Source organism: Lonchura striata, chromosome 1 (assembly GCF_050655825.1).
Source record: "Lonchura striata isolate lonStrDom1 chromosome 1, ASM5065582v1, whole genome shotgun sequence".
In the NCBI taxonomy this organism is placed as follows: domain Eukaryota; kingdom Metazoa; phylum Chordata; class Aves; order Passeriformes; family Estrildidae; genus Lonchura; species Lonchura striata.
The window spans coordinates 79,825,791-79,852,459 of record NC_140703.1 but is presented as its reverse complement, the minus strand read 5'-3'; the positions used below and the strand labels follow the sequence as shown (position 1 = coordinate 79,852,459).

General features: G+C 48.2%; 1 protein-coding gene across 5 annotated transcripts; it reads left to right on the top strand.

Moving 5' to 3' along the window:
• Positions 1–19,452: 19,452 nt before the first annotated feature.
• LOC110470570 (G protein-coupled receptor 183) lies at positions 19,453–26,200 on the top strand. 5 transcript variants are annotated; one of them, XM_085581760.1, is made up of 2 exons: positions 19,453–20,060; positions 20,929–26,200. In XM_085581760.1, the coding sequence occupies exon 2, from the start codon at positions 20,958–20,960 to the stop codon at positions 22,014–22,016; it is 1,059 nt and encodes a 352-aa protein (XP_085437886.1). In that variant the 5' UTR covers positions 19,453–20,060; positions 20,929–20,957; the 3' UTR covers positions 22,017–26,200. The 5 variants fall into 5 exon arrangements, with proteins under 5 accessions (XP_085437886.1, XP_085437867.1, XP_085437857.1 ...); XM_085581741.1 differs by having other exon boundaries at positions 20,900–26,200; XM_085581731.1 differs by having other exon boundaries at positions 19,454–20,060; positions 20,925–26,200.
• Positions 26,201–26,669: the final 469 nt, after the last annotated feature.

Here is a 26,669-nt window from a genome sequence, read left to right as displayed (position 1 = left end):
TTGAGCACTGTGCCATAGCTGTTCCCTGCTCCAGCACTGCTCTCCTGCACAGCCTTGGCAGCCACAGCAGAAGGAGAAGGCTTCACCAGCCAGCGAGCCACCACCCTGCTTTAACCTTGGTGGCATTCACTCAGAGCAGAGCAGCCGTGTGTGTCCACCCCATGCTACCAAACAAAAGGCTGTCAACCCACTCTGGACCTTGGGCTGGCCCCTGAAGTGGCAGCTGAACGTTCCCTCACTGCCAGTTGATAAGCTTTGGTGCTTTGCAATTCCCCTTTCCAATTACTGGCCCTGCTCCGGTGCTGGCTGGGTCTGGTGCGTGCCAGGCAGTGATGCAGGGACTGCAGGGCTTAGGGTGGAAGAGATGGGAGAAACTGTGAGCCAGAGCAGGGACTTGCATCAGTCACTGGGTGGGCATCACCTCACAGCTGCCTTTTGCAGAAGTTCTTGGAGGTTCCTGCTTGACTGAGGATGGAGTGATCTGCATGAGCCATACAGAAGCTGCCGTTGTAACTGTGGGGACAGGGACAGGTGAATATCCAGACAAGGGATGTTGTGGCATGGGGATGTTGAGGCCAGGTGGCACACAAATATCTTTCTGAAGTGGCTTGGGTGTAATTGATCATTTTGGCAGCATGGAAACAGAGATGATGAGTGCTGCTGAAAAAAGTGAGCCCTTTTTTCTTTACCTGCATTGCCATATTGCTAAAAGAAGCTTGGGGGAACTGTCCATGTAAATGTCAAATTTAAACATTTAAATACCAACACTGCTATTCTAGGTACCGTGGGTTTGATAATTTCCGTTATCATAGGCACATAGTAATTTCTATAAAATCCATGTAAAGTGGCCTGAAGCTCCAGAACTGACTTCCTGTGACTCTGAGTCAACAAACAGTGATCCTACAGTCATCAGCCATCTGCTGGCTCACTTCACAGAGACACCAACATGAAGCAGTGTGCCCAGTGAGGATGTCTGGTGGAAATTCCAGCTGGCATGAGACTGGAACCTTTCTCTCATCTCTTTCTGAAGCAGGTTCAGAGTGCTGGTGTGTGCCAGACATCCCTATGGAGATTTTTGTACCTGAGACTGCTTTGCAAATAGGACAAACCATGGTGGAGCTTGTGCAGCCAGAGTCGCTCACAAGGGATGGATGAGCAGCCTGTGGAATGTGGAGGGCAAAAGTGGAGAGTTAGCATCTTCCTTTCCCCACTTCTCAAATTCCCTTTTCTTGGGAGTTGGGCTCCTCACCCAGGCTGGCACTGAGGCTTTATAGGTGTGAGACTGGAATCCAGCTCAGACTGTCACTGCAGGGACTGCTCTTCACAATTAGCTGAGAAGACAGGTCTCCAGAGGGACAAAAGGCTTCTCACCAGGAGAAAGAGCTCTCAGGGTGTCAGCTCAAAAGCAAATCCTATTTAAGTTGAGAACAAAGAGACTGCTGAGACTGCTGGATGGGTTATGATTTTTAATACTCCAAAGGGGATACCATTCTGAAAAGATTTTTATTAAAAAACCCAAACAAACGAACAACAACAACAACAAAAAAATCACAAAAAACCCCAAAAAAAGAAAAACCAAACCAAACCAAACCAAACAAAAACAAAACAAAAGACAAAAACAAAAACAACAAAAAAACCCCAAAAAACAAAAAACACAAGTGCAAATCATGAAGATCCAGTCTTGGCCTAGAAAGAAAAGAGGTAACATGCATGGCCCAGCAACTATCCTAAAACCCCTGTGGCAAGCAATAATCTTGAAAAAGCCAGTGCAAGCTATGTTTTCAATTTATAAATTAAATGTGTTTAAAATTTATGAACTTTGACTGCACGAGTAACTACTTCATTAGACTTTAGGGCTGCATGTTTCCTTGGCTTTTTTCACGGTAAAGTAAAACACATTTCTAATAAACATGGAAAGAGATTCCAAGCTAGAGTCACTACTTTTATGTAAAGGACCTTCCAGACTCATTAAAGAAGTTTACCACCTAAATAAAGCAAGCACATTGTAATTCTTTTGCTCATAAAGTTGGTAATATACAAAGAATATTGGCCTACTCTTACATGTACACCACTTGGTATTGGTGAAGGACATACAGTAAGGGGTTTACTATGAGGAAATTAGCATATAAAACTATGTTTTGGTAAGTCAGACTGAAAGACGAACTCAAGGAACAAGAGGGTGTAAGTTGGGCTCTGCTCTGATTTGCTGAGTTAGCATGGAAAGTTATATCCAAATACTGAGCCAAAGCTGTAGCTGCAACCAAAATCACTCTGTTCCTCCCAGTTTATATCAACTGTTTAGTCCCCTTTGACAGTCAGTGGTGGAAATAGGGATGGAGGTACAGTGATCTCTGCACCATGCATTGGCCCATAACATGAGGCTGTGGCTCAAACATCTGGCACTATGCACTTCCTTTTCCCAGCACTGGTGCATCCACAGCTGGAGTTTTGGGACTTCTGCCTCAAGGGGAACATGAAAAAAACTGGAAAGATCCACCTAAGGGCTACAACCATGGTCCAGCATCTGGAGTGCAGATGCAGTAAGAGTGAGGTGGAAGGAGCATATTTTTCCCAGAAAAGGAAAACCCAAAGCAGATATCCTTGAAGAGCAGGTTAAAAAAGGACAAATCCAAACCCTTCTTGGTCATGTCAGGGGACTTAACAAGGGGCAACAGGCACACGTGGCAGATGGAGATATTCAGCTTGGCCTTTTCTCTCAGATGCTCCAGAGAGGTGATGGTGGCTCCTTGCTTGGGGGCTTTTTATGGCTTAGCTAGATAAGGCTAATTTAATGTCTGGTGATTGTGGTAGGCCTGTTCTGACAGAAGATTAGACTAGGTGAGCTCCAGCAGTCTCATGTAACCAACATTTCTATGATTCCACGGTTCTTTTTCCCAGAGCAATAGAGAAGCATGTCCGAAACCATCAGCCAGCTCACCTGGTCAGAAGGAGAGGGCAGCTCTCCCTGATGCCATCTCCTGAGGGCTGGTCTCAGCCCAGAACCTAGCACTTACAAGCGTGCATTACTCTATGCTGGGGTTCAGAACCAAGATTGCAAACAAACCTGTCAGCCTTAGCTAGCCAGTGTCTTAAAGTCATCGACATCTGACTTCCATGTGCCTGCAGTAGTCACAGCTCAGTGTATTTGTGCATGTCAAAGCAGAACACTGGCAGAATCTTGGGTCTTCAAAACTCCTCTTTCAGCAAGAAGTCACTATATTTTCAAGTCCAGTGATGAAAAATCCCTCATCGACTTTTACTGTGCTTTAGCAGGTACTTTGGCCTTTATGTGAAGCCTTGTATGTGCAATTTCCATTCAGTTCTCCTCCTGCATTGGAATTAGTCAAATGAGAATCACAGGCTTAGCTTTTTCTGGTTAAAACTCTCCTCTACAGAAACCCTGTCCTGTGTGTCCTTAGGAAAGTGTCCCCAACCCTTCCATGGTCTCAAAGCTGACAGAGCCAGTTATCTCCCTACCTCACAGTTTCTTTCCTTTAGGCTACAAGGGTGCTGAAAATAACACTGGAAATCTCACTTCACAGTTTCTTGCATGGCAGCAAGCAACAGAAACCACCCAAAAGAGCACCTTTTCTTGAGCCAACTCCCACATGTTTGCAAAAAGGGTGGGGCTGCTGAGCAAACAGATCTGTTCCCTCTCTGATTACTTTGATACTAAGACCATATGGGCCTCCGAGCTGGTTTCTACTCCCTGGAGCTTTTGTTTGTGGATATTGCATGTTCCTTTGGGGAAAAAAAGCAACCAAAAACCAAAACCAAAGCCCAGTGATTTTACTAAGTGAAACAAGCAGGTACGGTAGTGCTGCATATGGTGCTAGTAAAATTGTAATAGTGAAAGTTGGCAAGAGTCAAGCAGCCTTTGTATTAATTCTCTGGAGCTTCAGGTAGAGCCTAATGTAATTACTTGTTTTACTTTGTAGCGTTTTAAGAGAGAAGTGTGTGTTTTAAAAAGTTATATTTCCAAATAAAGTGGTCATGTCTGGAGAAGACAAAGTGCCCGATTCTGGTCCCTCTGAATTCAACAGCAAAATTCCCATTGACTTAGAGTAGGATTAGGTCCCAAATCTAAGAAATAATAGCAAACAGAATTGTGCAGTTTTAAATTCACTGTCCAGGCTACCAGTTTATAACTTTTTCCTAATTTTTATCCACTTAAGTTCCAGAAGATTTGTTTGTCCTCAGCTCCACTCTCTGCATCTGAATATTAGAGCTGATTTTTTTTTTTTCACATGCAGACAGCTGCTTTGCAGTATCTCAGTGTAAGTGGGTGAGTCCAGAGGTGCTGCATCTCACCCACACAAACACAGTGACTTAATTCAAGAAATAATTGTGTCATGCTTTTCATAGAATAATAGAACATCCTGAGTTGGACAGGACCCACAGGGATCATAGAGTCCTGCACAGGACAGCCCCAAGAATCACACCATGTCTGTGAGAGCATTGTCCAAATGCCTGTTGGACTCTGCCAGGCTGGTGCTGTGACCACTTCTCTAGAGAGCCCATTCTGGTGTTCAGCCACTCTCTGGATGAAAAATCTTCCTAAAATCCAACCTAAACCTGCCATGACACAGCTTCATTACGTTCCCTTGAGTTCTGTCACTGGTCATCAGTGGGAAGAGACCAATGCCTGCCCCTCTGCTTCCCCTTGTGAGGAAGTTGTAGACCACAAAAATGTCAATTATTTCAGAATTCCCCAATTTGTTACAAATTTAATTTTCCTAGGTAGATTCAAAAGCCCTAAAAATTGAACTTATTGACATTGCTCCAAGAAGAATAAAATGTTTGAGTAACTGCTGGGAGGACCTTTTGATCTTTTTCTGACTGTTTTATTTTTGTCATTGATTGAGGCATTAACTAGGATTAACTTTCTTGTTGATAGCAAACCTGTGAGTTTTAGAACCTGCCTCTAATTAATTGAAATATAGAAATCTATGTTGTTTGCAAACTCTTATCAAGAGTTAGGCAAGAAATAGATCTTACAGCAGCCTAACCCAAGCAGTTGATAATATTAGTAAAGACTGACCATTTGATCACCAAATTAGAAAATAATATGGATCTATTGCTTTTATCTCTTGGGCTTGGTATAACATATAATGACAGCACTGGTGGGAACCATTTTTAACTTGGATGTCCAAAATCATCTTACTGTACATTTTTTTCTTTAACTAGTTCGTCATTTAAAACTTTTTCCACAGTAACCTGCTTTCTGGGTACATGTATGTCTTCCTGATTTTCATTTAATGCCTGAATAACAAGGCTGAAATGCACCAAGATCCTTGCTCTGCCTAAATGTTGACTTAAGAATTAGTCCCCAGATCCCCCTCTACAATAAATGGTACATGAAGGAGCCTTCCATGGCCATCTGGTGCCAAACAAAGGCTTCTATCAGCTGCAGTTCACCTTCTCCTACGGTTCCTACGAGGAATGGTTTTTCCAGCACCTTGGCTTGGCCTGTGTTTTCTATTCAGGTGTTTATGGTCTCTAATCAGCACCTAGCTTGCCTGTACTGGAGTTTATCCCATACCTACAGTGGGGTTTTCCTTAGGGCTTCTCCTGGCCTGCTTTCAATCTCTGGGGCCATATGCTTCCAGAGTGAGATGGAAAGCACATTTTATTAAATGGACAAAACCCCCACTAAGGCTGCCCTGCCTCTTGGTAATTTCAGTCCAGTAAACCACAGGGCTTATTATTGAGGTTTTCTCATTGATTCTCTACTGCCTCTGTAGGAGATTCCCTTACAAGATGAGGGAAACAGTGTCCTGAACTTTAGGTGGCACCTGCTTCAGCTGAGATTTGGGGGAACCTTCACCTGCCTTGGCTTTGTGTGCCCTATCTATGAGACCTCCTCCACACCTTAGGAAATGCATCAGCATTGACTCTGGGTGTGACATCTGGGGCTCTCCCACCTCACATGGCCTCTCATGACAGATGACACCTTTAAAAGCCAAATACCCTTAGGTGTCCTCCAGGAACCAGGACCTCACTGCTCTCAGGGTGTTTTGCTTCCTCCCATTGGTTTCTTCCCTCCCGCCTCCCCACACCTGGCCTTGTGTAAGAAGGAATATCTCTGAAAATAAATTAAACTGCAACACATCCACCAGTGCCCTTATTTTTACCAGGAAACAACATTCATTCCCCTGACCTGTGCCAAAGAGCTGCTGGCAAGCTGGCAAGCTGCACAAGTCCTTGGGACTGCCTGTACAAGCAAAAGTTGTTATGATGTACCCGCAAAAATTTGTGAATATGCTTTGGGAACATGGAAATGCCTGATGGTCCCTGGGGCTCAGACAAGAAGAACAGAGGGACATAAGGGTCCAAAAATACCCTGCAGCAGCATCCTCCCAGCCAAGCCTTCCACACTGCAAGGACCTGAGCCTCTTTCTCCCACTCCTCCTGTAAGCCCTGACAGCTGAGAAAGTGTCTGGGAAATAGGAGCTTGGTGACCTGTTTACAAGGATATGTAGTGATAGGACAAGGAGCAATGGCTTTAAACTGAGAGAGGGCAGGTTTGGATTAAATTTCAAGAAGAAATTCTTCACTGTGGGAGTGGTGGGACAGTAGAACTGTTCCCAGAGAAGCTGTGGATGCCCCATCCCTGGAAGGGTTCAAAGCCAGGTTGGATGGGGCTTTGAGTGACCTGGTATAGCAGAAGGTGTCCCTTCCCATGGCAGGGGGTGGAAATAAGATGATCTTTAAGGTTCTTTTCATCCCAAACCATTGTGATTCATTCGGTGCTGTTTTATATGCTGCAAAGAGAAGGATTTGCCTCCACCCAAGGTGCCCATCAGCATTATGGTATCTGCATGCAGTGGCAACATCGAGGCAAAACATTTCTGTCAAACCCTTACAACACAAGAAAAATGCATTTTTCTATGGAAAGTTTCATGGGAAGAGCTCCTGAGGGCATTGGCCTCACAGCCCTGCAGGATGTTGGCTTTCATGAGGAAAGGTGTTTTATAGGGGCTGCACTATACTGACCAGGTTTTGCTTTCTGACACCATACACCCATCACCTTCCATTGGCCAAAAATCCCCAGTTCTCCATATTGTGTGCAGGGCTTGAGGTCCAGCTCCTCCCCAAAAGCCTCACCAGAGCAGCAGCTTGGCAGAAGGTTGCGAGTGTGGAAAGTGAGAGTGAGTTTGCTTTGTGTCAGTGGTGATTGCTGGCGGCATTTCCGCCACTAAATATGGGGGCAGCCACTAAAAACAAATCCCGAAACCACAGAAATTGAGGGGGTTTTGTCTGGTTTCTAACAGAAGCAATAGCTGCCCGCATCAGCTCTGAATAATTTCACGCTAAGTCAAGACATGCAACAGTCCAAGGTTTAAGAACATGAGAGTTAGCCCAGAACTTTTTCTCAGTTTTGCTTTGAGGTAAGTTGGTGATTCAGAGTGAAACCTGGCTAAAACCATGATGGTTACTTACTTTTAAACGTTCCCCTACCCAGGAACATTTGAAGCACGCAAGTGAGAGCTCTCTGTGCCCAAAGAGGCTGAAGTTCAGGCAGGAGAGTGAACATCCAAGGAAGGACATGGGGGAAGCTATAGGGGTTCCCTCAGGCAAATCTAACACCTAATTTTCTTAAATGTCTCTAATTCATACAAACTAAGAAACAAAGATTTTAAACCAAAGATGTTGGTGCAGCAGCTCCCATAAAACCTGACTATGGCTGGGACCCCATTTCTGCCCACATCCTCGCTGTTGGGTGGAGGTGAGGAGATGTGAAGGCATGTTTTGATGGAGGCGCCAGCGTGAGAGACACTTGGCACTGAAGCAAAAAATCAGCTTCCAAGCGCGTGGTAGGGAAGGTTTTGCATAGGACGCTGCGTGCTTAAAAAAAAAAAAAAAAAAAAAAAAAAAAAAAAAAAAAAAGGGATTTTCCATCTGATTTCTCCCTCCCTCCTTTATGTTAATCGCCCGTTCCAGCTTTCCCGGAGCGCTCGCAGAGGCTCGGCGCTGCCCGTGCTGTGCAGGGATGCGCGGCCGTCGCTGCAGTCGGTGCCGCGCTGTGACGGTGATCTCCAGTGGCACCGGGGCCGCCCCATTCACCTCTGCAGCCCGGGAAACCAGGGTGGCAGCAAAGTGAGCTCTGGGTCTTTCTGCAGCCAGGTGCGCAGACAGCCGGTCCCTGTAATCTGTGGTAGGTGTGTGGCGAGTATATTTCCGTGGTATTAAGTCTGCTTCCCAGATTTCACCTCTAGGTATTCTAAAATGTAGCATCTGAGGATTAAAATCTATTTTTGCTTTCTCTCCATTTTCCTTATTTCTTGTTGTAAATCAACATTTCTTTGGCATCGGTGGCTATGGAGAGGATGTGGTTGAGGGCTTAGAAGTTCAGTTTCCCTCCATGTCCCCTCCCTACTCCAGATAGGCCCAGAAAGAGAAGAGAGTCCCCTCCTTCTGCTGCACTTCTTCCCACTTCTTTCTAGCACCCTGCTGACACTTTCACACAAGACCAGACCCCTGGACACAACCAAACCCCTGGGCCAAAATGGGCTGATGAACTCAGCCTCATCTCCTCTCTGGGCATCCTGGGGTGAGAACCAGTCCCATGTGTCCCTGTCCCATCAACATCTTCCACACAGGGTAAGGAGGCTTCCTGCCACCCAGGCCAGCTGCCATCACCTCAGCAGCCCCTGTGGTCCCAGAGCCAATGGCTGCTGCATGGAGGAATGCCTGAGCTGGCCTCTGCCACGCTCCATCTGCACCAAGCAAGCTGTGCCGACTTGTCTCAAACCCACAGGTGATGTGGGATGACACATTTTCCCCCTTACAAAAATCACTTTTCTTCCCTTAAATGTGGGGTTTTTTCACCAGCTCCTCACCCTGCCTTGCCTGTGCACAGCAGGCTCTGCCATGAGCCCCATACAAGGCTTCACAACTGGTGTGCAGCAGCAATCATACAGAGATGAGAGCAACCACTTCCTCCACCACCTCTGTGAATCCACACCAGGACCTGCAGACAGCTCTGCACCCCCTCCTCAGCCCAAGCCTGGGGAAACATCTGCCCTTAGAAATTCAAAAGTCACTCAGCACTTCTTCCCTGCTGCACCATGCACACACAGGAGTGACAGCAAAGTGACTTTTCCTCTGTCCCTCTGGAGCATCTTATATTGGGAGCAGCAGCATCACTGTGGCTTTGGTAGGCTGCGGTTCCTTCCTGTGCCTGCTGGAAGCCCTGGAGGTGTTAACACATCAGCCCGCTCAACCCGGCATCTCCCTGCTCAGGGCTGAGTGCCAAGGCCCTGCAGGCACCCTGCACCCTCAGGAGGCCAGAGAAAGTTCAGCACCACCTGAGAAAGGGGCATTTTCACCTTGGCAAGATCTCTTCCTCCAGTAGGAAAGGAAGGAAAGGAATCCAAATGTGCCATCCCGCTGTGGCATTGCCCCATGCTACCTGGCTCCTCACTGGCAGGCAGGATAGCACATCTCACCCAGTTGCACAGAGGCATTTTAGAGAAGGTTTTCCTACAGGAAACAATCCTTAAGTAAATGTTTAGATTGGTCTAAGGACCATGGTTTGTCACTTCTTGATCCGGGTGGCTCAGCAGACATCCATTTAACCTGCCCTCTGGACCCAGTCTCCAGTGGCCCAGCAGAGAGCATGATTTGTCTGCTCAGGGTTATTTCTGTCACAGAAGCCCATACTCCATGCATTAATTTGCATCTAATTAGCATTTGCTTAGTGGAGTTACTCAAGGGCCACAACATGGTACCTTTCTTTTACCTTGGACTGGTTTCTGATGAAAACCGTGTCATCCAGTAAGTACTGTCAAGTTCAGTACATTTTACAAGACCTTCTCCTTTCACAAGAATTCCATTTGAAGGTACACGACCCCTTAGCCCAGCCAGCCTCAGGGAATCTACCCTCAGATATGCTCCACCTCAAAAAACAGGATGAAAACATTCACATCTCAAGAAGAAAATGTGTTTCTGAGCACAAAACCACCTTCCCCTTATGCTCACTTCAGTCAGCCACTAAGAACATTACAAAGATTAATCACATTGCCAATACATATCACACCAGAAAATGTGTTTGTGGTTTTTAAGTAACAGGTCAACCATAGAAATCAAGTACTAGGAACAACTGCAAAATAAAAAGTACGCAAGCAGCGAAATTGAGAATGATTTGGGTGTTGGGTGATCCAGCAGCATGAAGCCAGTGGGCAAATGCCCACTTGTGTTGGTGAGTCTGGCTTCAAACCTGGTCACTGAGGGTTTGGTGGGTCACCGGTGCGTGCAGAGCCTGGAGGTGATGCACAGCTCTGGCTGGTGGTGAGGCAGTGGGAGCTGAGTGTCGGGAAGCAGTGGGAGCCCTGGCTGCCTTTGGGAGGATGGCAGGACTGGCCTCCAGCAGGCCTCCCTGGCAGCCAGGCTGGCATGGCTGTGACCAGACCTTTTGTTCCTTGTAATGAGAAAGAGCTGAAGGCAGAAACTGCTTTTTCACCTCAAGGTATTCCGTCTGCCAGCCATAGCTGGGCTATTAATTTATGAACCAAGTGTGGGTGGGGGGACTGTGCATATCCTTATCTGCACCTTCCGAGGAGTATCAAAGTCAAGCAAGTGAAACTACACTGTCTCCATTTCTAGTAAATAACTAATTGTACTATAGGGGCTGGCATTTATATCAAATTGGAATGATCACTCTATTTTCCCAGAGTACTTGAATGCATTAAAAAACAGAACCAAAAAAAAAAAAAAACAAAAAAAAACACCAAAAAAAACCCCAAACGAAACAAAAAACAAAAGAAAACACAACCAAAAACCAACCAAACAGAAAACCCCACAAATAAGACCACTGCAAAGAGGTGCCTTTCCTCTGTTTGTGAGTTATACAATTAATGGTCAAAGCCAGCTGAAGTCATCAGATGACTATGACACTGGAGAGATTGGAAATTACTGGTCTCCCTCAAATTTCCCCTAGCTCTTAAAAAAAAAATCCCCTTTGTTTCTTGCCCTTTTAGAAATATTCTTCCTTATTCCCATTTTCTATCAGCCAAGCTTTAACTCATTCTGACACCAACCATTTGCAACCAGAGCAGTCACTTCCTCTCCGAGCAGGGACATTCACATGGTTATAGGGAGCCAGCGATTGAAGACACACTTAGGAAGAGAGCTGAATTCCTGCTTGCCTGAGGGCAGCCGTGGATGATGGGGAACCAGGTGTGCTACATGTGGTGGTAGCACTGCTGTAAGAGCTGGGTAAGGAAGGAGATCTGTTCCTGCACTTGAAAATTATTTAGAAGTAGCAGGATTTTAGACATCTTTGAGCTCAGACTTTGTGGGTGTGAAGAACAAAACACTTCTCTGTGACTGCACATCTCAAGATTACACGTTTTAACAACACCAGAGTGCCTGAGCTGCTGCAGACCATTAATGCTAGTGGAGAACCAAACAACAACAACAACAACAAATTAAAAAATAATAATCAGAAACTTATTTACACAACATGCAAACATCACTAGCAAAATACCAGGGGAATTGCAAATGAATTATTTTAACAGCCCCTAAATATTTCCAGTGTGGCTCACAGGCAAGATCCCTTTTGGGGATTTCTGGCTTCATGATGCTAAACCATACAACTGCAATTTGTAAATAAACCAATCCATACCACTTAATTCCCTGCCTCAGATCCCTATCCATGAGATGCAAATTATTCCTCAGTGTCACATGGCAGAGGTAAAATCTGTGCAGATGCTAGGCTGGTAAGCAGTGGGGATGCTTGGCCCCTGGTGGAGAGGAATTATCCCTGCCTCTGCAAGTGACTGCCTTGGAAGTGCTGGAGCTTCCCACTCGTGCAAAGCCTTCCCAATAGGAAGGAGCTTAGAGTCATGGGGCCTTAAAATATATTTTTTTTTCTCTTTGGGCTGAGGTCAGGTAGGGGCCTCTTTTTGCCTGGCTGAGCTGTGGCTCATGGCTTTGTGGGGTGGCTGAATGTGATGCTGAGCAGGCTATACTTCTATGTGTAAAGGAAGGGGTCTGTTTTGTGGAAACATCTTCCCTTAAGCTAAGTTCTGATTCTGTTTTTTTCCTAAAAAAATATTTGTTTCGAGGCGAATTTTCTATATCTCCCATGTACATAAAAAACTCCCCTGAAGATGCAAAAAGCTTGTACCATTTTGTTTCTGGTTTTTATGGAGTGCTTAGAAGTCTCTCCACTTGCAATTATGCTGACAGATCAAGCACTTCGTGATCACAAATCATTTAAAGCATTAAGCATCAAATGTAGCTATAGTACAGCCCAGAGACGCAAGTGTTTTCAATAAGCATTAGCAGCTAAAATGTTGCACTCTCCATGTATACATTACAAGTGAAACATCAAGAAGCAAAACTTCCTCTATGAAGAAAGAATTTTGAAAATATATTCCAGGCATTTAAGGAAGGAGACCAACCTCAATGTCGACTCAGGAGACAAGAATGGAGAAGCAAAGGCAAGTAATAAACACATTAAAACAGTAATATTCAAACCTTGAATATTACTATTTAGGGTGGAGAGGATCTGTCTGGTCTTACAAGTAAGCCCTAAAAGGTAAAATTTGATGGCTGCAAAATAAATTCTTCCATATAATTCAGACCTTTACAGCATATCCAAAATTCAATCTCATTGAATGCTTAGGTTTGGGGCAATCTGCTTTACACAGTAGCTTTTCTTATGTAGGCACAAAAAGTTGCAACACAGCAAAGAGAAAAAGAGCAGAAAGTGTAGAAGGTTTGGTGAAGTCCCTTGCCCATTGCAAGTGGAATTCAGGGGAGATCTGCTAGGGAAGGGAGCTGCAGAGAAATGTAAACCCAGGCCCTATACATGAGCAAAAACAACACCCAAGAGCCATGTAGAAGTTCTGGCCCTATAAATTAAGATCTTCCTGCATTAGGAGTGTCTGTCCCAAGGCAGCCCAGGTCCCGTGCAGACACGCAGCACTTGCAGGGTTGTGTGACAGCCCTTGTCTGGGTGACTCTGACTGCTTCCTCCCGGGACTGCGCTCTGCTCGTGCCTGGCGCCGCATGGGCCACTCCCTGCAAGTGAATCACTGTTGTGGTGCACACAGATCTGTCTCTGCTCTGCTCTCACCGGGTCTAGGCAGCATAGCCAAAAAGCCAGACTTCACTCTGACCACCACTGGTAAGGGAGGCCTTTGTTAAGAAAGGTTTTCCTTAAAAAATATTTTTATTCTGCAACAAGCTGGTCCCACTCTCTCCCAAAAGCCACAGGATTCTGCAGGATTAGGGTTGAGGAGGTGGAAATACACAGAGGTGCTGAGTTCTCGGGGCTGGCTCTGCACCTGTTTCAGGCACCCTTTGAGCAAGCAAGAACAAACCACTCTTGAAAAAAAAAATGAAGTGCCGAGATCTCCAACTATTCGCTGCTCACTTAACTTCTCTGAGGTTTCCTTTCCCACAATAAAGCACAGAGCACCCTCCTCTCTCACATGCAAATGCTGGGTAGATAAATCAGCAGGCAAAGCTGAGGCATTGAGATTGGTGCATTGAATGCATAGGCAGGCCCAGAGGGTGAGGGTCGGCAGGACAGGTTCTAGTGGGAGGCCAGGAACTCTCTGTGTGCCCCAGGGGTCAATACTGGCTCCAGTCCTGTTCCATGTCCTCATTAATGACACGGACAGAGTGGCAGAGGGCACCCCCAGCACATTTGCTGGTGACACCAAGCTGCACAGGGTGACAGATATGCCACAGAGTCATGCTGCCATCCAGAGGGACCCTCACAGGCTGGAGAAATGGGCTGGCAGGAATTTCATCAAGTTCAGCAAGAAGAGCCGCAAGATCCTGCACATACAGAAGAACATCCCCAGGCACCAGTACAGGCTGGGGGCCAGCCAGATGGAAAGCAGCTCTGCAGAGGAAAGGACCTCAGCCTCCTGGTGGACACCAAGCTGAACATGAGGCACCGATGTGCCCTTGTGGCAAAGAAGGCTGATGACACCCTGTGTCCCTTAGGCAAAGTGTTTTCAGCAGGTTTGGGGAGATGATCCTTGCTCTCTGCTCAGCACTGGTGGAATTCTGGTTTGGTTGTGGGCTCTGAAATGAACAGGGTCTATGCCTTTATTAATGTTTAGCTCTTTATTAAAAAGTCAGCTTGGCAAGGGGCTGTTGTAGCTTTCCCAGTAGCCGAAGGGGGAGAAGGCAGCAGAGTCTGTCCCTGGAGTCTCCATGGCACGCTGGTAGCTGGAGGTGAAGAGGTGTCCAGTCTGTATCTGAAGTCCCAGCAGACTGTCCTCTCTCCTTTCCTCCTGGCACACTGGTAACCGAAGGGTGGAGGGATGTGCAGAGCCTGCTGCCAAGGTCCAGCAGCAGCTGTCCCCTCTTCTTCCCTCCTGGTAACACCAAGAAGTGCGTGTTCCTTTGTGCCTGCTTCCCACAGCCCAGTCCAGTCTGGTCCTCTGCAGGTTATGGTGACAGGTCAAACACAGACTAGGGATGGGGTTCCCTTTTCCCCAACCAGCACACCCATCCAGCCCCCTCCACTGTGCCCAGCCTTCCATCTAGGGGTGTTTTCATCCCCAAAACCCCTTCCCATGATTCCACTGGATTATTTTGCATCCCGGTCCTAGTGTGGGTGGGTTTGTAGGTGATTCCCAGGAGCAATTGGCTAATTAACATTTCAATGTCAGTACTTAGTTCGAGCCAAGTGTCCCAGCCAGGCTGTTTTGTTCATAACAGGCTCCTCTGTACACATAGACATGGAAATACTGGAGAAAGTCCAGCAAAGGGACACAAAGATGATGAAGGAACTGGAGCAGTCTCCTGAGAGGAAAGGCTGAGAGCTGTGACTGTTCAGCCTGGAGAAGGCTCAGGGGGAGCTCAGTGATGTGTGTAAATTCCTGCAGGGAGGGTGCAAACAGGACAGAGCCAGGCTCTGTGTAGTGGTGTCCAATGACAGGATCAGAGGCAACAGGCACAACCTGAAACACAGGAGGATCTGTCTGAACATCAAGAAACACTTTTTCACAGTGAGGGCAACTGAGCACTGGCACAGGTTGCCCAGACAGGCTGTGTCTTGAAGATGTTCACAATATGTCTCAACATAGTCCTGGGCAATCAGGTCTGGGTGTCTGCTTTAGCTGTGTGGTCGGCGCAGATCCTCCTCAGAGGTCCCATCCAACCTTCGATTCTGTGATTGTCTGAGGCATTGGTGCATGGAACAGAGCACCCCATGGAAACGCTCACAGGATGCTGATTTTTGCCACAGAACTTACCTGGTATGTGTTTGACCAGGCCAAAACCTGGTCATAACATGGCCTAAACATTGACCACAAAGAACAAATGGAAAAGACTCACAAGTTACAAAATATAAGGGTCTTTTGGCCCTGTCAAAAGAAATTGTTGTATAGGATCATAGAGATCCAGACCAAATTAAGATGTGCATTTTTGGCACTTTTTCTATCACGAACACTCATTTCTGTGTTTTGTGATCATCTTCTACGTTGGTTGTTTTTGCTCATGTTGTAGCTGTACGTTAAGAATTTGTGTGTGCACATATAGCATTTGTGGCCCTGACATAAGAAAAAAGCAGATAAAAATAGGACCTCAGTTCTCCAAATTTGCCTTATGATTGTTTTTTTTTAAAATAAGCATTTAAACATTGTTTTTAACCACAGAAATCAGATACCAAGAAAACTTTCATCTTATTCCTGCAAAAGCAAAATGGAGTTTCTAAGTCATAGCACAGCGTGGGAGAAAGTGTGTTTCATGCTCACTGGAGGAAGTTATTTTAGAATGTGAATTTCACTGGTATTTCTCCTGCTAAGGTGCCCTGACCCTCTTGACTAAGAGCTGCCCCTGTTAGCACAGCTACCCCCTCTCTGCAGCCAGGCTTCACAAAGCCACAGGCACATGGAAATAGTGGTGGTTGCATGGCCCACACACAGGGCTTCATTTTGGGACTGGAGGCAAGGGAATGTGGAAGGAAGCGGCTCCCAAAGCTGCTGCCATGCTGTGCTCCACTGCTCAGGATGTTGAAATGAGCTGTGCCACCCTCTGACTAGCGTGACTTGGCGCTGCACCATCATTTCCAGAGCTGGTGCTGCATGTGCAAAACAAAATCAGTCATATCATGCAGAAGCAGATTTCAGCTGCTTTGTTATTCAGTATTTCCCTCTTAGATTTAGAGCCAGATTAGGTTTCAAACACATCAAAACTCCAGCAAGTGTTTTCTTCAGATTTTTATCACAAAATGGTAGGAACCTTCAGATTTTTATTCCTCTACACTTATGGAGTTAAAGCCTCTAAAACATTGTCCTTCCCACACAGATGCTGTTACTGAATGGACAGATGAATGTCAAAATCAGGGATTCTCCTCATTTCTGTTCTACTGCCAGATGAGTAATGGTGACCTGGGATGCAGGGGCTGAGCTGTGGAAAATCCCTGCCTGTTTCTTCAAAACTGAAATCTCTTGGAGATTTTTTGTGTCTACACTCAAAACTTCCTGGAAATGTTTTGCACCAGAAGAGAGAAATTTTAACCAAAGCCAATGGGGAAAGCAAAAAGGGAGAGGCAATGATGATACAATGGAAAGAGGAGGCACAAACTTCCTGCTGTCTCTCTGTGAAGGGGCTGTTACCTCATTTGTTATGCTGCCTTGCCCTCAGAAAGTCCAGCTCCAAATCATCTCTCAACTCTGGGAAATCCCAGCAGATGTAAACAACTACCCAAGACGGCTTTGCACCCGAAGAAGAAGCCCTGGAGGAAGCGCAGTGATGGATCTCCCAGCACGTGCCTGCAGGCGCGGCTCTGTCTGAGCTTCCCTCGCCACATCACAGCTGGGCTGAGCTGATGGCCTCAAGGGCCTGATCCCACAGGAGCTGCAGCCTGGCTTTTCTGCTGAGCTGGGAAGCAACATCCATGGCAAGGTCTGCAGCAGCAAAAGGAGACTGCAGACAGCCTTCATGGAATGGCAGAAAGTGGTGTGCTCTGAGGGTGATGTGAGAAGAGCCACAGTGACTGTGAGGTGCACATATGTTCTGAAATACCCAACATGTGGCTCTAGAAGTAGCATGTGGTGGTTTCCAGGCAGGGACCTGGCCGGAGACATGCCATGGTTAAGGACCGTGATGCACATTTCAGGAGAGAGACACTCCATGCCAAGGGTCTGCACAGGACTCCCCCAGAAGGTGTCCCCTGTGCTCTGGCTGCGTCCCTGGCAGCAGGGACACCCTGGGACACCAGGTCCTGCTCACCCTGGGAAGGATACCTGGGCTGTGGAACTCTGCTTGCTCCCTGCCAAGCCCAAGGAAGTGTCATTATGCAAACACGGACACAACAGAAGAAAGCCTAGACCCAGCTTTGAAGTTGAACCTCACTCCTCAAATGCCACACTACATTCCACTGGGCCCAGTCAAGAGCAGTAGAGATACTGCCCTTAATTTAAGAGATTAAACGAAATGGCTGCACACTGGGGTGGACAGGGCTTCTCTACCCTGTCTGAGGGGAGATCTCGTTTCAGCTCATCCAGTGTTGCAGAGGCAGGGAGCAGATCCCCACAGGTGGGAAGAGGATGCCCTCAGTCCCTTGCCCCATCTGAAAGGGCCTTGCTGCTGTGCAGTGTGGAGTGGTGCAGCCGTGCTGGGCTTGCTGGAGCCGTGCAAACGGGTGGAGCTGGGCTGCACTCCTGTAGCGCTGCACCTGCTGCACACAGGGCAGGAGCATGTTTTGCACAAAAGAACCCACTTCCTTTGTTCTGCACTGCAAAAAGAAAAATAAAATCAGGTGGAGAGCATTGTTTTCCCTCTGTCTTATTCCCAAGGCAATAGGCACAGTTGTCACCCTGGACATGGCTGTCACCCAGAACTTTGGGCTCTTCCATCTGTTTTTGAGGCTGGTGATGCCACTTGGGTCATCTCCCTCCTCTGCGCAGGGGCTGGGACCCCGCTGACCCTCCTTTACCCAGGCCCCCTTTGACACAGCGACGGCACTTCCCCACTCCCGTGGGCTCCATGAGAAGTCCTCCATCCCCAGGCAGGTGGGATTCCTCTTGTGGGGTCTGCAGCTCTCCTTTCAGTGCCTTTGTGAGCGCAGAGCCGGGGAGACGGGAGGGGCTGTACAAAGGGCTTGCTTGACTGCTCGGAAAAGTCCCGGGCCAAGCACTGGTGATTCCGACTGCTCCAAGGCACTCTGGGCCCTGGGTGGAAGCCAATGGCATTTTGCTGAGGTTCGTCCAAATTTATTTCTTCGACGATGGAGATAAAACTCTCATGTGGGAGACTGTCATGAGGGCGGGCAGGAGCTCTGCACTGTCAGTACCACAGTGAGCCCCGAATCGATGAGGCTGGAATTTGTTTCAGCTGCAGCTGTTTGTCGTGCAGTGCTTTAGGGAGATGAAAGGATAGTCCTGGATCCAGTAGCTGGTGTGGGCTCAGGATTTCTATAGACTCAACACTTCTCTAATGTTAAATCCATTGCCTGTTTTCACCATCACGATGAAACAGCTCAAGAACATTTGAACCCCACGCAAGTCTGATTAGCTTAACTCTTGACAGATGTGCAAGTAGAAAACCCCTATTTTACTAGGGAATATTTTTAATAGTTTACTCAGTAGATATTCTGTTATTAGCTGACCTTTCCCTCCATGTAATATAAACCCTCGAGCAACAAAAGTATCTTCATTAACAGATGCTTGTTAGCCAATTTTCACTATTAGTCTTGCTAGGTACCTTCAACTTCTAGTAAATTCATTACAATAATGTGTAATTTCTCTACAGATGACTCACAGTACATGAGTACACAGATTAGTACTGAGTTTAATGTCACTGTTTTAAAACATTAGAAAGATTATGCAATTAAATAATTAGTTGAGCTTTACTGACCCAGAGGGAAATATGGAAGTTCAGCTTAACTGTAATCTTAACTTTTGTATTTATTGGCTTCAGTTTTTCAGTAACATCCTGAATGCTCTGTGATGGGAATTTCCTGGTTTATTAGGATTTTTTTTTTTGAGGGATAAAACCAGACACCAGCAAGATCATCACCACCACCACAAAAAAAAAAAAAACCCAGACCCTAGAACCATTTAAAAAAGCCTAAAAATTCCTCTTGGGATTTGAAAACTCTAGTGGTCTCCAGTAAAAAAGCCATGGGGAAACCATGGGGAAGGCCATCCTGCTGGTCACAGGCTGCGCTTCTGCAAACATTTTGGGAAGTGCTGGGAAGGAAAGTACTCTCTCTATGCTGTAAGACACACACATACAGGGCTGAGGGATAAATCACAGCCCTCCACTGCTCAGCACTCTGTGGGGACAGAGCCTGCTGTGAGAGTTCCAGCTAGGTCAAGGGGCTTTGCCCCACTTTCACCACACAATATATCATCTTAATAACAAAAATATTTTTCCACTGAGGGCAAATTGTTTCATTGAACTCAGTCTCTGCCCTAACATGCCCGGTGATGTCTCTATGTGTGTGTGAAAGGCAAATCTGGGTTTCACCACAGGCACAGCATGGCTTGCACTGGCCACAGGCACAATAAGCTCCTTTGAAAAATTTGCCACAACTTTATTGTAAAAGCTGCTGTGGTCCGATCGAGCTGCCGTGACCATGCGCTTGTGCCCGGGCTGAGCACCCTGGACCGCACGTGAACCAGAGCTGAAGTTGTTTTCATCGCTCAGTTGCATTTTGCATCCTTGTAGAAGTTTTCAGAGTAAAACCCGAAGTCGGCTCAGATGTCGGGAGCGATTGCCGCGCAGGTACAGTCATTTATCTTCTCCAGTACAGCCGCTACTGAGAATATCCCCCGCGGCGGCAGTGTGCCTCTCACATACCGAAAGAAAAAAAAAAGCCCCACCCAGAAAGAACACAGTTTTACTAACCCTAAGGATAAAAAAACCCCAACAAAAAACAACAAACAAAAAAACCCCCAAATCTCACAGCGCTTTTATAATGTGAGCGAATCCCGGGAGGCGCTCACACGGCCGGGGAGCCCGAGTGCAGGACGCGGGCAGGAGGCTTCGCGCTCGCCGCCCCCCAAAAGTCGGGCGGGAGGAGGAGGAGGAGGAGGAAGAGGAGGAAGAGAAGAAGGCGGCGGCACCGCCGCACTCAGGTTGGAGCCCCTGACCTCCCTTTCGTGCTTGTGGCTTTGACCATCCAGCCCCTCGGGGTCCGCGCCGCCGGGGACGGGAGGCAGCGCTGCGCCCGTCCCGTCCCGTCCCGTCCCGGCGGCAGCGGGAGGTGAGCGGCTGCGGGACACGCGTCCCGGGAGCTGCTGCAGCCCCGCAGCCGAGGGGACACCGCTGTCACCAGGCATGAGCGCGGACCCCGTGCCCAAAGCGGGGCGAGCGGCGGGACAGCGTGCGGGCAGCGGGGTTCGGTGCTGGAGTGTTCTCAGCTCCCTGATCGGACGAGCATGGGTCACGGGATTTTTGGGGAAGGTTGGGTTGTTTTTTTTTTTTTGTGAAGGTTGTTTTTTTCCTCCCTTTGAATTTCTTCAGTTTTGTTGCTGCTTCGGTCCCGCCCGAGGGTTAGGAAAGTGCTCCTCAGCACTTCTGCCCGCCGCCCTCCCAGTCCCGGCCCCTCCATTTTTTGGGCATTTTCTCAATGAAGCTCCACATTCCCCTCGCAGTGAGTAAATTATATCATTGCCCCCAGATGAGTTTGGGACCTTCTTTGTGTGACAGGCAATTCCTCCTCCCAGCACCTCCAGTCCTTTCTCATATTGATTGGACTTGAGAAAAAACAAAATTAAGAGTAGCTCGTGATAAGAAAAGGAGAATGAGTCACAGCCACTCTTGAGATGCTCTCACCAAAATCACAAGAGAAGCATTTTCCAAATGACTTGAGCTGTGTGCTGCAGGGAGGGGTGGCTGGAGTAGGGGACAGGGCTTTTGCTTAGTGATGAGGGCCACTTCTAAAGGTGCTGCTCTTCTTATCAATAAACTGCAGGTTTCATGTCTATTCTTATTCCAAGGGAGAGAGCAAGAGCTCGTGAGGTACCGTGGAAATGGCTCTTGTGGAGAACGTGTTCCTGCCCGCCAACCTCACCTCCAGCAATCAGAGCAGCTGCAACGTGCACAATCACCACTTCTCAACCAAAGTCACCTTCTCCCTTTTCTATATCATCCTGCTGGTGTTCGGTGCCTGTGGGAACGTCCTTGCCCTCTGTATCACCTTCCAGCGCAGGAAGAAGAAACTGAACTCCACTGACCTCTATCTGGTGAACCTGGCCCTCTCTGACGCCCTCTTCACCCTGGCACTGCCCGGCAGGATCGCCTACTACATCCTGGAGTCTGACTGGCCCTTTGGGGACTGGTTCTGTCGGATCACAGCTTTCATTTTCTACATGAACACCTATGTGAGCATCTACTTCATGACCTGCGTGAGCGTGGACCGCTACGTTGCCGTGGTGCGCACCAGGCACCCTGGCAGGATTAGGAAGATGAGCCGTGCCAGGGGCATCTGTGTCCTCATCTGGTTCTTGGTGTTCCTGCAGACAGCTCCGCTGCTCCTGCGGCCCATGACACGAAGGATGGGAGACAAACTGACATGCATGGAGTACTTCAACTTCGAGGAGATTCCCAATCTGCCCTACCTGCTCCTGGTGGCCTGCATGCTTGGCTTCTTCTTGCCTGTGGGCATCATCTTGGTGTGCTATGTGAGGATCAACCTCAAGCTCTGCCAGACAGCCAAGGAGAACCCGCTGACAGTGAGGAATGGGCACCACCACAGGGCCTTCACTGTCATCCTGGTGGTTCTGCTGGCTGTCCTGCTCTGCTTCAGTCCCTACCACCTCAACATTGTCCAATTCATGGTCAGGAAGATTCTCTACCAGCCATCCTGCCGTGAGCAGCAAGCCTTCAAGATGTCCCTGCAAGTCACTGTGGCATTCATGAACCTCAACTGCTGCATCGATCCCATCATCTACTTCTTTGCCTTCCGGGGCTACAAGCGGAGGCTGCTCCGCATCTTCAGGAACAGTGGCTCCCTGGCCACCTCCTCCACTGCCAAGACCCCGTCAGAGAGCAACAGCAACAGCCAGCCACCGGGCTCCAGCTCCGTCTAGCAGCACTAGCCCCTCCCTTTTACCCTGGCTTGTGACTTATGGACCACCCTTGATGGCAGGAGGTGGAGTTGAGCTGCAGGACCAGCACCTTCAACAGGCTCCATCACTTCCCTGCCTGGAGCCAGGGGCTCTCTCAAAGCCAACCCATCTGGGACAAAGCCCTGCCTGGCTCTGCATGCCTGGCTCTGTGCTCAGCGCTGCTGCACCTGCCAGCCTGGAGCACGGAGAGGCACCTTTTCATCCCAGCCCCAGAGGAGGCAGCTCCTGCAGCTGCTCTGTCTGTCTGGCAAACCCAGCTGGAGGTTTCCCCAGCGCTGCACTGCATCTCTCTCCCGTGCCTGTCCGCACCCCCTGTGGGGCTGAGGTGTGCTGGTAACCACCATGGATGTCCCTCTGTCCCCTTCCTCTGCACTGCCCCTGGAGCACTACAGCAGCATCCCTCCAGGCTTCAGGGCAGACAGCATGGAGAGTTGGACTCAGGGCACTCCAGGAAAAGTCTGGGATGTTATTTGCATGCAGAAGATGGCCTATAGCTCCTTCTCCACACCGACAATCAGCAGCACTGTTGTCTGCCTGCCCAGCATCCCGCTCCTGCACCAGGGCTCTGCATGGGGCAAGCAGTAAGTGTGGGGTGTGTGGGAGATGCTGGAAAAGTCCTCTCCTAAGGAAGAGGTGTGAGGATGTGAATTTGTAGAGCTCCTGGATGTGCTGCTGCCTACATTCACCATTTGGGCAACTGCTTCTTCCCCAGGGGGCCCTTCATCACACCTGACCATACTGCAGTCGCCCTGGGACCCACTGCTAGGAAGGGGATTGTAGGGATGGCCTGGATCCCAGCCCAGCTCTAAGGCTGCAGACCTGCCCTGGATGTACTCATGGGACAAACCTTCCCCTTACTCCTTAATTTGAAGGGAGAAGAGAAATAGGGACAAGAAATGAGGGTGGCCTTTTGTGACCTTGACCGACCTTGAAGCTGGTGCCCTGAGGAGTCTGAGAGCCCTGCTAAGGGAGGTTGCTTGTGATTATTGCCACAGCAAGAGAAGGAGTCCTGGGACATCAGGATCCTGCTGAGGTTTGTGCCTCTCAGATGAGGAAAAAGTTGGCAGGAGCCTCCTCAGCTCTTTGCTGAAATCACTAGACTATGATAAAAGAAACCACACAGAGGTTTTCACTGTTCCTGGCATGTCTAGCCTTTTGTTTGAAGCTGGAAGGGACAGACACACACAGAGACCTGAAAAGGAAAAAAACCTGCTTATAAGGAAAAAGTATACCTGAAAAGGTTTCATGAACAGACAGTTTTGATTAATACAAATAATTCTTTAAGGTTATAACCTTTTTTTATGCCTAGAAAGTTAGTAATAGTCACATACAGCCCTTTGTTGTTTTAAATGCACATGAACGAGCTTTTGGACAGTGATGGTTTTACTTACAGGTATGGGTCTGAAGGCTGAAGGTATGCTGAAGGCTGACAAAGAGGGATGTCTAAAATAACTCAGGTGGGAAACTGACTCCAGCAGGTCCTTTCTGGAGGCTGAGCCCTCCTCAAAGCAGGTTCAACCTTAGTGCTGACCTGCAGAGGGCCTTTGTCCTGAAAAGCATATTACAATGGACAAGAAAGAGCTGGGAGGGTATCAGTACTCTGAACACCCTTGAAGGAGTCTGTCTAGGTTGGTAGTTGCTGTACAGTTACATTGCCCTATTAATATGTCTGGGAAGTGATGGCTGGAAGGGAATCTCTGCATCACCTCATCCAACAGGCCACCCAAAGCAGGACCGTGCTGGCACAATGTCAGGCTGGACATGGCTTCAGACATGTCATGTTCAGACATGGGCATATCATGCAAACAAGGCTTAGAAACTCCAGGCAAGGTGGGTCCCCTTGCTGAGGTGACAGTTCCCACTCCGCATTGCCCTCTGGATAAAAACATTTTTCCCACTGTCATGTCTGAACCTCCCCACCCACAGGTGGTGGCTGTTGCCCCTAACATCACCTACTCATGCTATGAAGAGCTTGGCTCTGCCATCTTTGTAACTCAAATTCCGCAGGACTGTGTTGGGGGCTGCCAGTGGTTGGCAGCTATTGGTTTCCATGTGAGCACCAGAGCAGGGGTCTGCAGCAATGGCCAACTCCTTCTCAAGATCAAGACATTGAGATGTTTTGCCAAGCTGCAGTCCACGGCTGAGAAAAAGCCAATCTATGACCAAGCCTTGTCAGGAAAAGGTGGAGTATAAACATAATCATTTGCTCCTTATTGGACTCTGTTTTTCTCAGAAGTACTTTGTTAAGAAAGGTACCTCCACCTCTTGCCACCAGTAGGAGCCTTTGGAGTAGGAAATATCTGAAGAGTTGGGTGTAGTGCTGTAAAATGCAGGAGTGATCTGGCCTTTCTCCTCTGGAGGATACCAGCCTCGGCTACATTGCTTTTGAAAGTACCAGTCTGGGGACAGCAGGCAATTAGCTGGAGCTGAGGAAACATCCACAAGATGGAGAGGGAAGGGACTTGGGCAGAGTGGTCAAGAGGAATCTGGGCAAAGGAGAACTCTAAAGAACCCTCTCTTGCCCGGATTAGCTTGCCCACCTGCAGGTGATCCATGTCTGCTTGTAAAAGGAGCATTTCTCTAAAATTGAAGAGAAAACATAGACAGCATTTTGTCTAGAGGAACAGTTTTCTTACACTTTGCCATTCACCTGTTCAGTCCAAGCTCCTCGCATGATTCTTGCTGTACCTGCTAGCCCAGCAGCTACCGCCTGCTGCCACGCTTTGACCCACCAGCGATCCCTTGGAATCAGAAAAACGCAGAAGCACAGAACCATTTAGCTCGGAAAAGACCTCTGAAACAATTGGGACCAGCCATTAACCCAGCACTGCCAAGGCCACCGCTAAACCATGTCCACAAGTGCAGCCCTGCCTGTCTGTTCAAGACGCGTCCCTCTGCTCCCCGGCGCAGAGCGCCGCCGCCCCGGCTCGGGTGCCCGGGGCGGAGGGAGCCCGCAGGCGCAGCGCCCGCCCCGATGGTGCCTCCGGGCGAGGGGGGCAGCGCCGGCTCCCGCCGAAAGAGGGAGTCGAACCTCTGCTCGGTGGGAAAAACACGCCCACGAAGCTGAGAAGCCGGTGACAGGTGGGGCTGTGCTTCCCCCACGCGTCTGCTGCCGCGTAGGAATGTGGCGCCTTTCGCAAGCCGGGTGGTGGTGGCGTGAATGGGAAGCACACGACAGCACACTGGGAGGGAAGCTCTTCTGTGCAGCGTTGTAACTGCACAGCATGCAGGTAATTCTTGCTTTTCTGCAGCTCATTGGTGCTGTACTGTCTTCTAAGCGAAGATTGCACTTTGAGGGCAGAGAGTACACTTTGTGGACACACAACAATAGGTAACACATGCAGAGATATAGGATATAGTATACACTGTCTGCATCAGAAGAATATCCTGGGCTATGTCAAAAACAGCAGGACCAGCAGGTCAAGGGAGATGATTTTGTCCCTACATTCAACTTTGGTGCAATCCCACCTGGAACACTGCATCTGGGGTCCAGTGCAAGAACAATATGGACCTGCTGAAGCAAGTCCAGAAGAGGGTTACCAAGATAATCCAGGTTCTGGAGCACCTCTCCTTTGAAGACAGGATGAGAGCCTCGGGATTGTTCAGCCTGGAGAAGGATCCAGGGACGCCGTAGAGCACTGAAAATCTGTGTACCTGGAGCCTCCAGGGCAGCTGGAGAGGGACTTTTGACAAGGGCCTATTTTGACTAGAGCCTGTAGTGACAGGATGAGGGGGAAAGTCTTCAAACTGAAAGAAGGCAGGTTTAGATGAGATATTAAGACAAAGTTCTTTACATAAGGGTGGTGAGACACTGGAACAGGTTGCCAAGAGAAGTTGTGGATGACCCATCCCTGGAAGTGTTCAAGGGCTGGGTTTCACAGAATTTTGAGAAACCTGGTCCAGTGAAAGATGTTCCTGCCCTTGGCAGGGGGGCTGGAGAGAGCTCAAACAAAACAACTTTTTTCCCTTAGTAGTGGTTCCCAATTTACACACCTCTTCAGTCTGTGCTTCAAATTGTCCTTAGCTGAAACTATTGCATGTCATACATTAATATTTGTAAGCCATCTTTGCAAGCCAGTAAAATATTGTGATGTAACAATGCACATATCTACTAAAAATAAAAGCTTCTCATGGCCAAGTAACAAGCCCCAGTGTGATTGATCAGGCCAGAAGATGTGGACATCTGTTTTCTCCTCAGAGGTGCACCTGTGCCTCTGCCCCCCCACTCCAAGCAAATGCCCAGAAGCAGTTCCCTTACACAGGTGGTGTGCTCTCATGGAATAGGGAATTGTAAATCACCTTCTGTAGGAAAAGCTGCAGGACCTGCGAGGAGCTCTGTCCTTTCTCAAGGAGGTCTCTCCACAGCTGGGATGGAGAGGTGCCAGGAGAAGTCAGGTTGGCAGGGCTAACTGCTTTGGAAGCCAGAAGCATCTTCATTTTCTCAATACAAGTGGCTCCAGGGTTTGCTGCACTGCCCAGCTGCTGGGATTACAGTGTTTTCTCACTTGCCACATGTACCACCTCCTGCAAACTGACCAAAAAAATGTGAGGATTCCCCTATCAGACACCCCTAAAAAAGAGAGTGGATTTTCAGCAAGAGATTAGCCATAACCT

What these genes read in the sequence shown, in the direction of transcription:
- LOC110470570 (XM_085581760.1), top strand. Translation starts at nt 20,958, where the DNA reads ATGGCTCTTGTGGAGAACGTGTTCCTGCCCGCCAACCTCACCTCCAGC.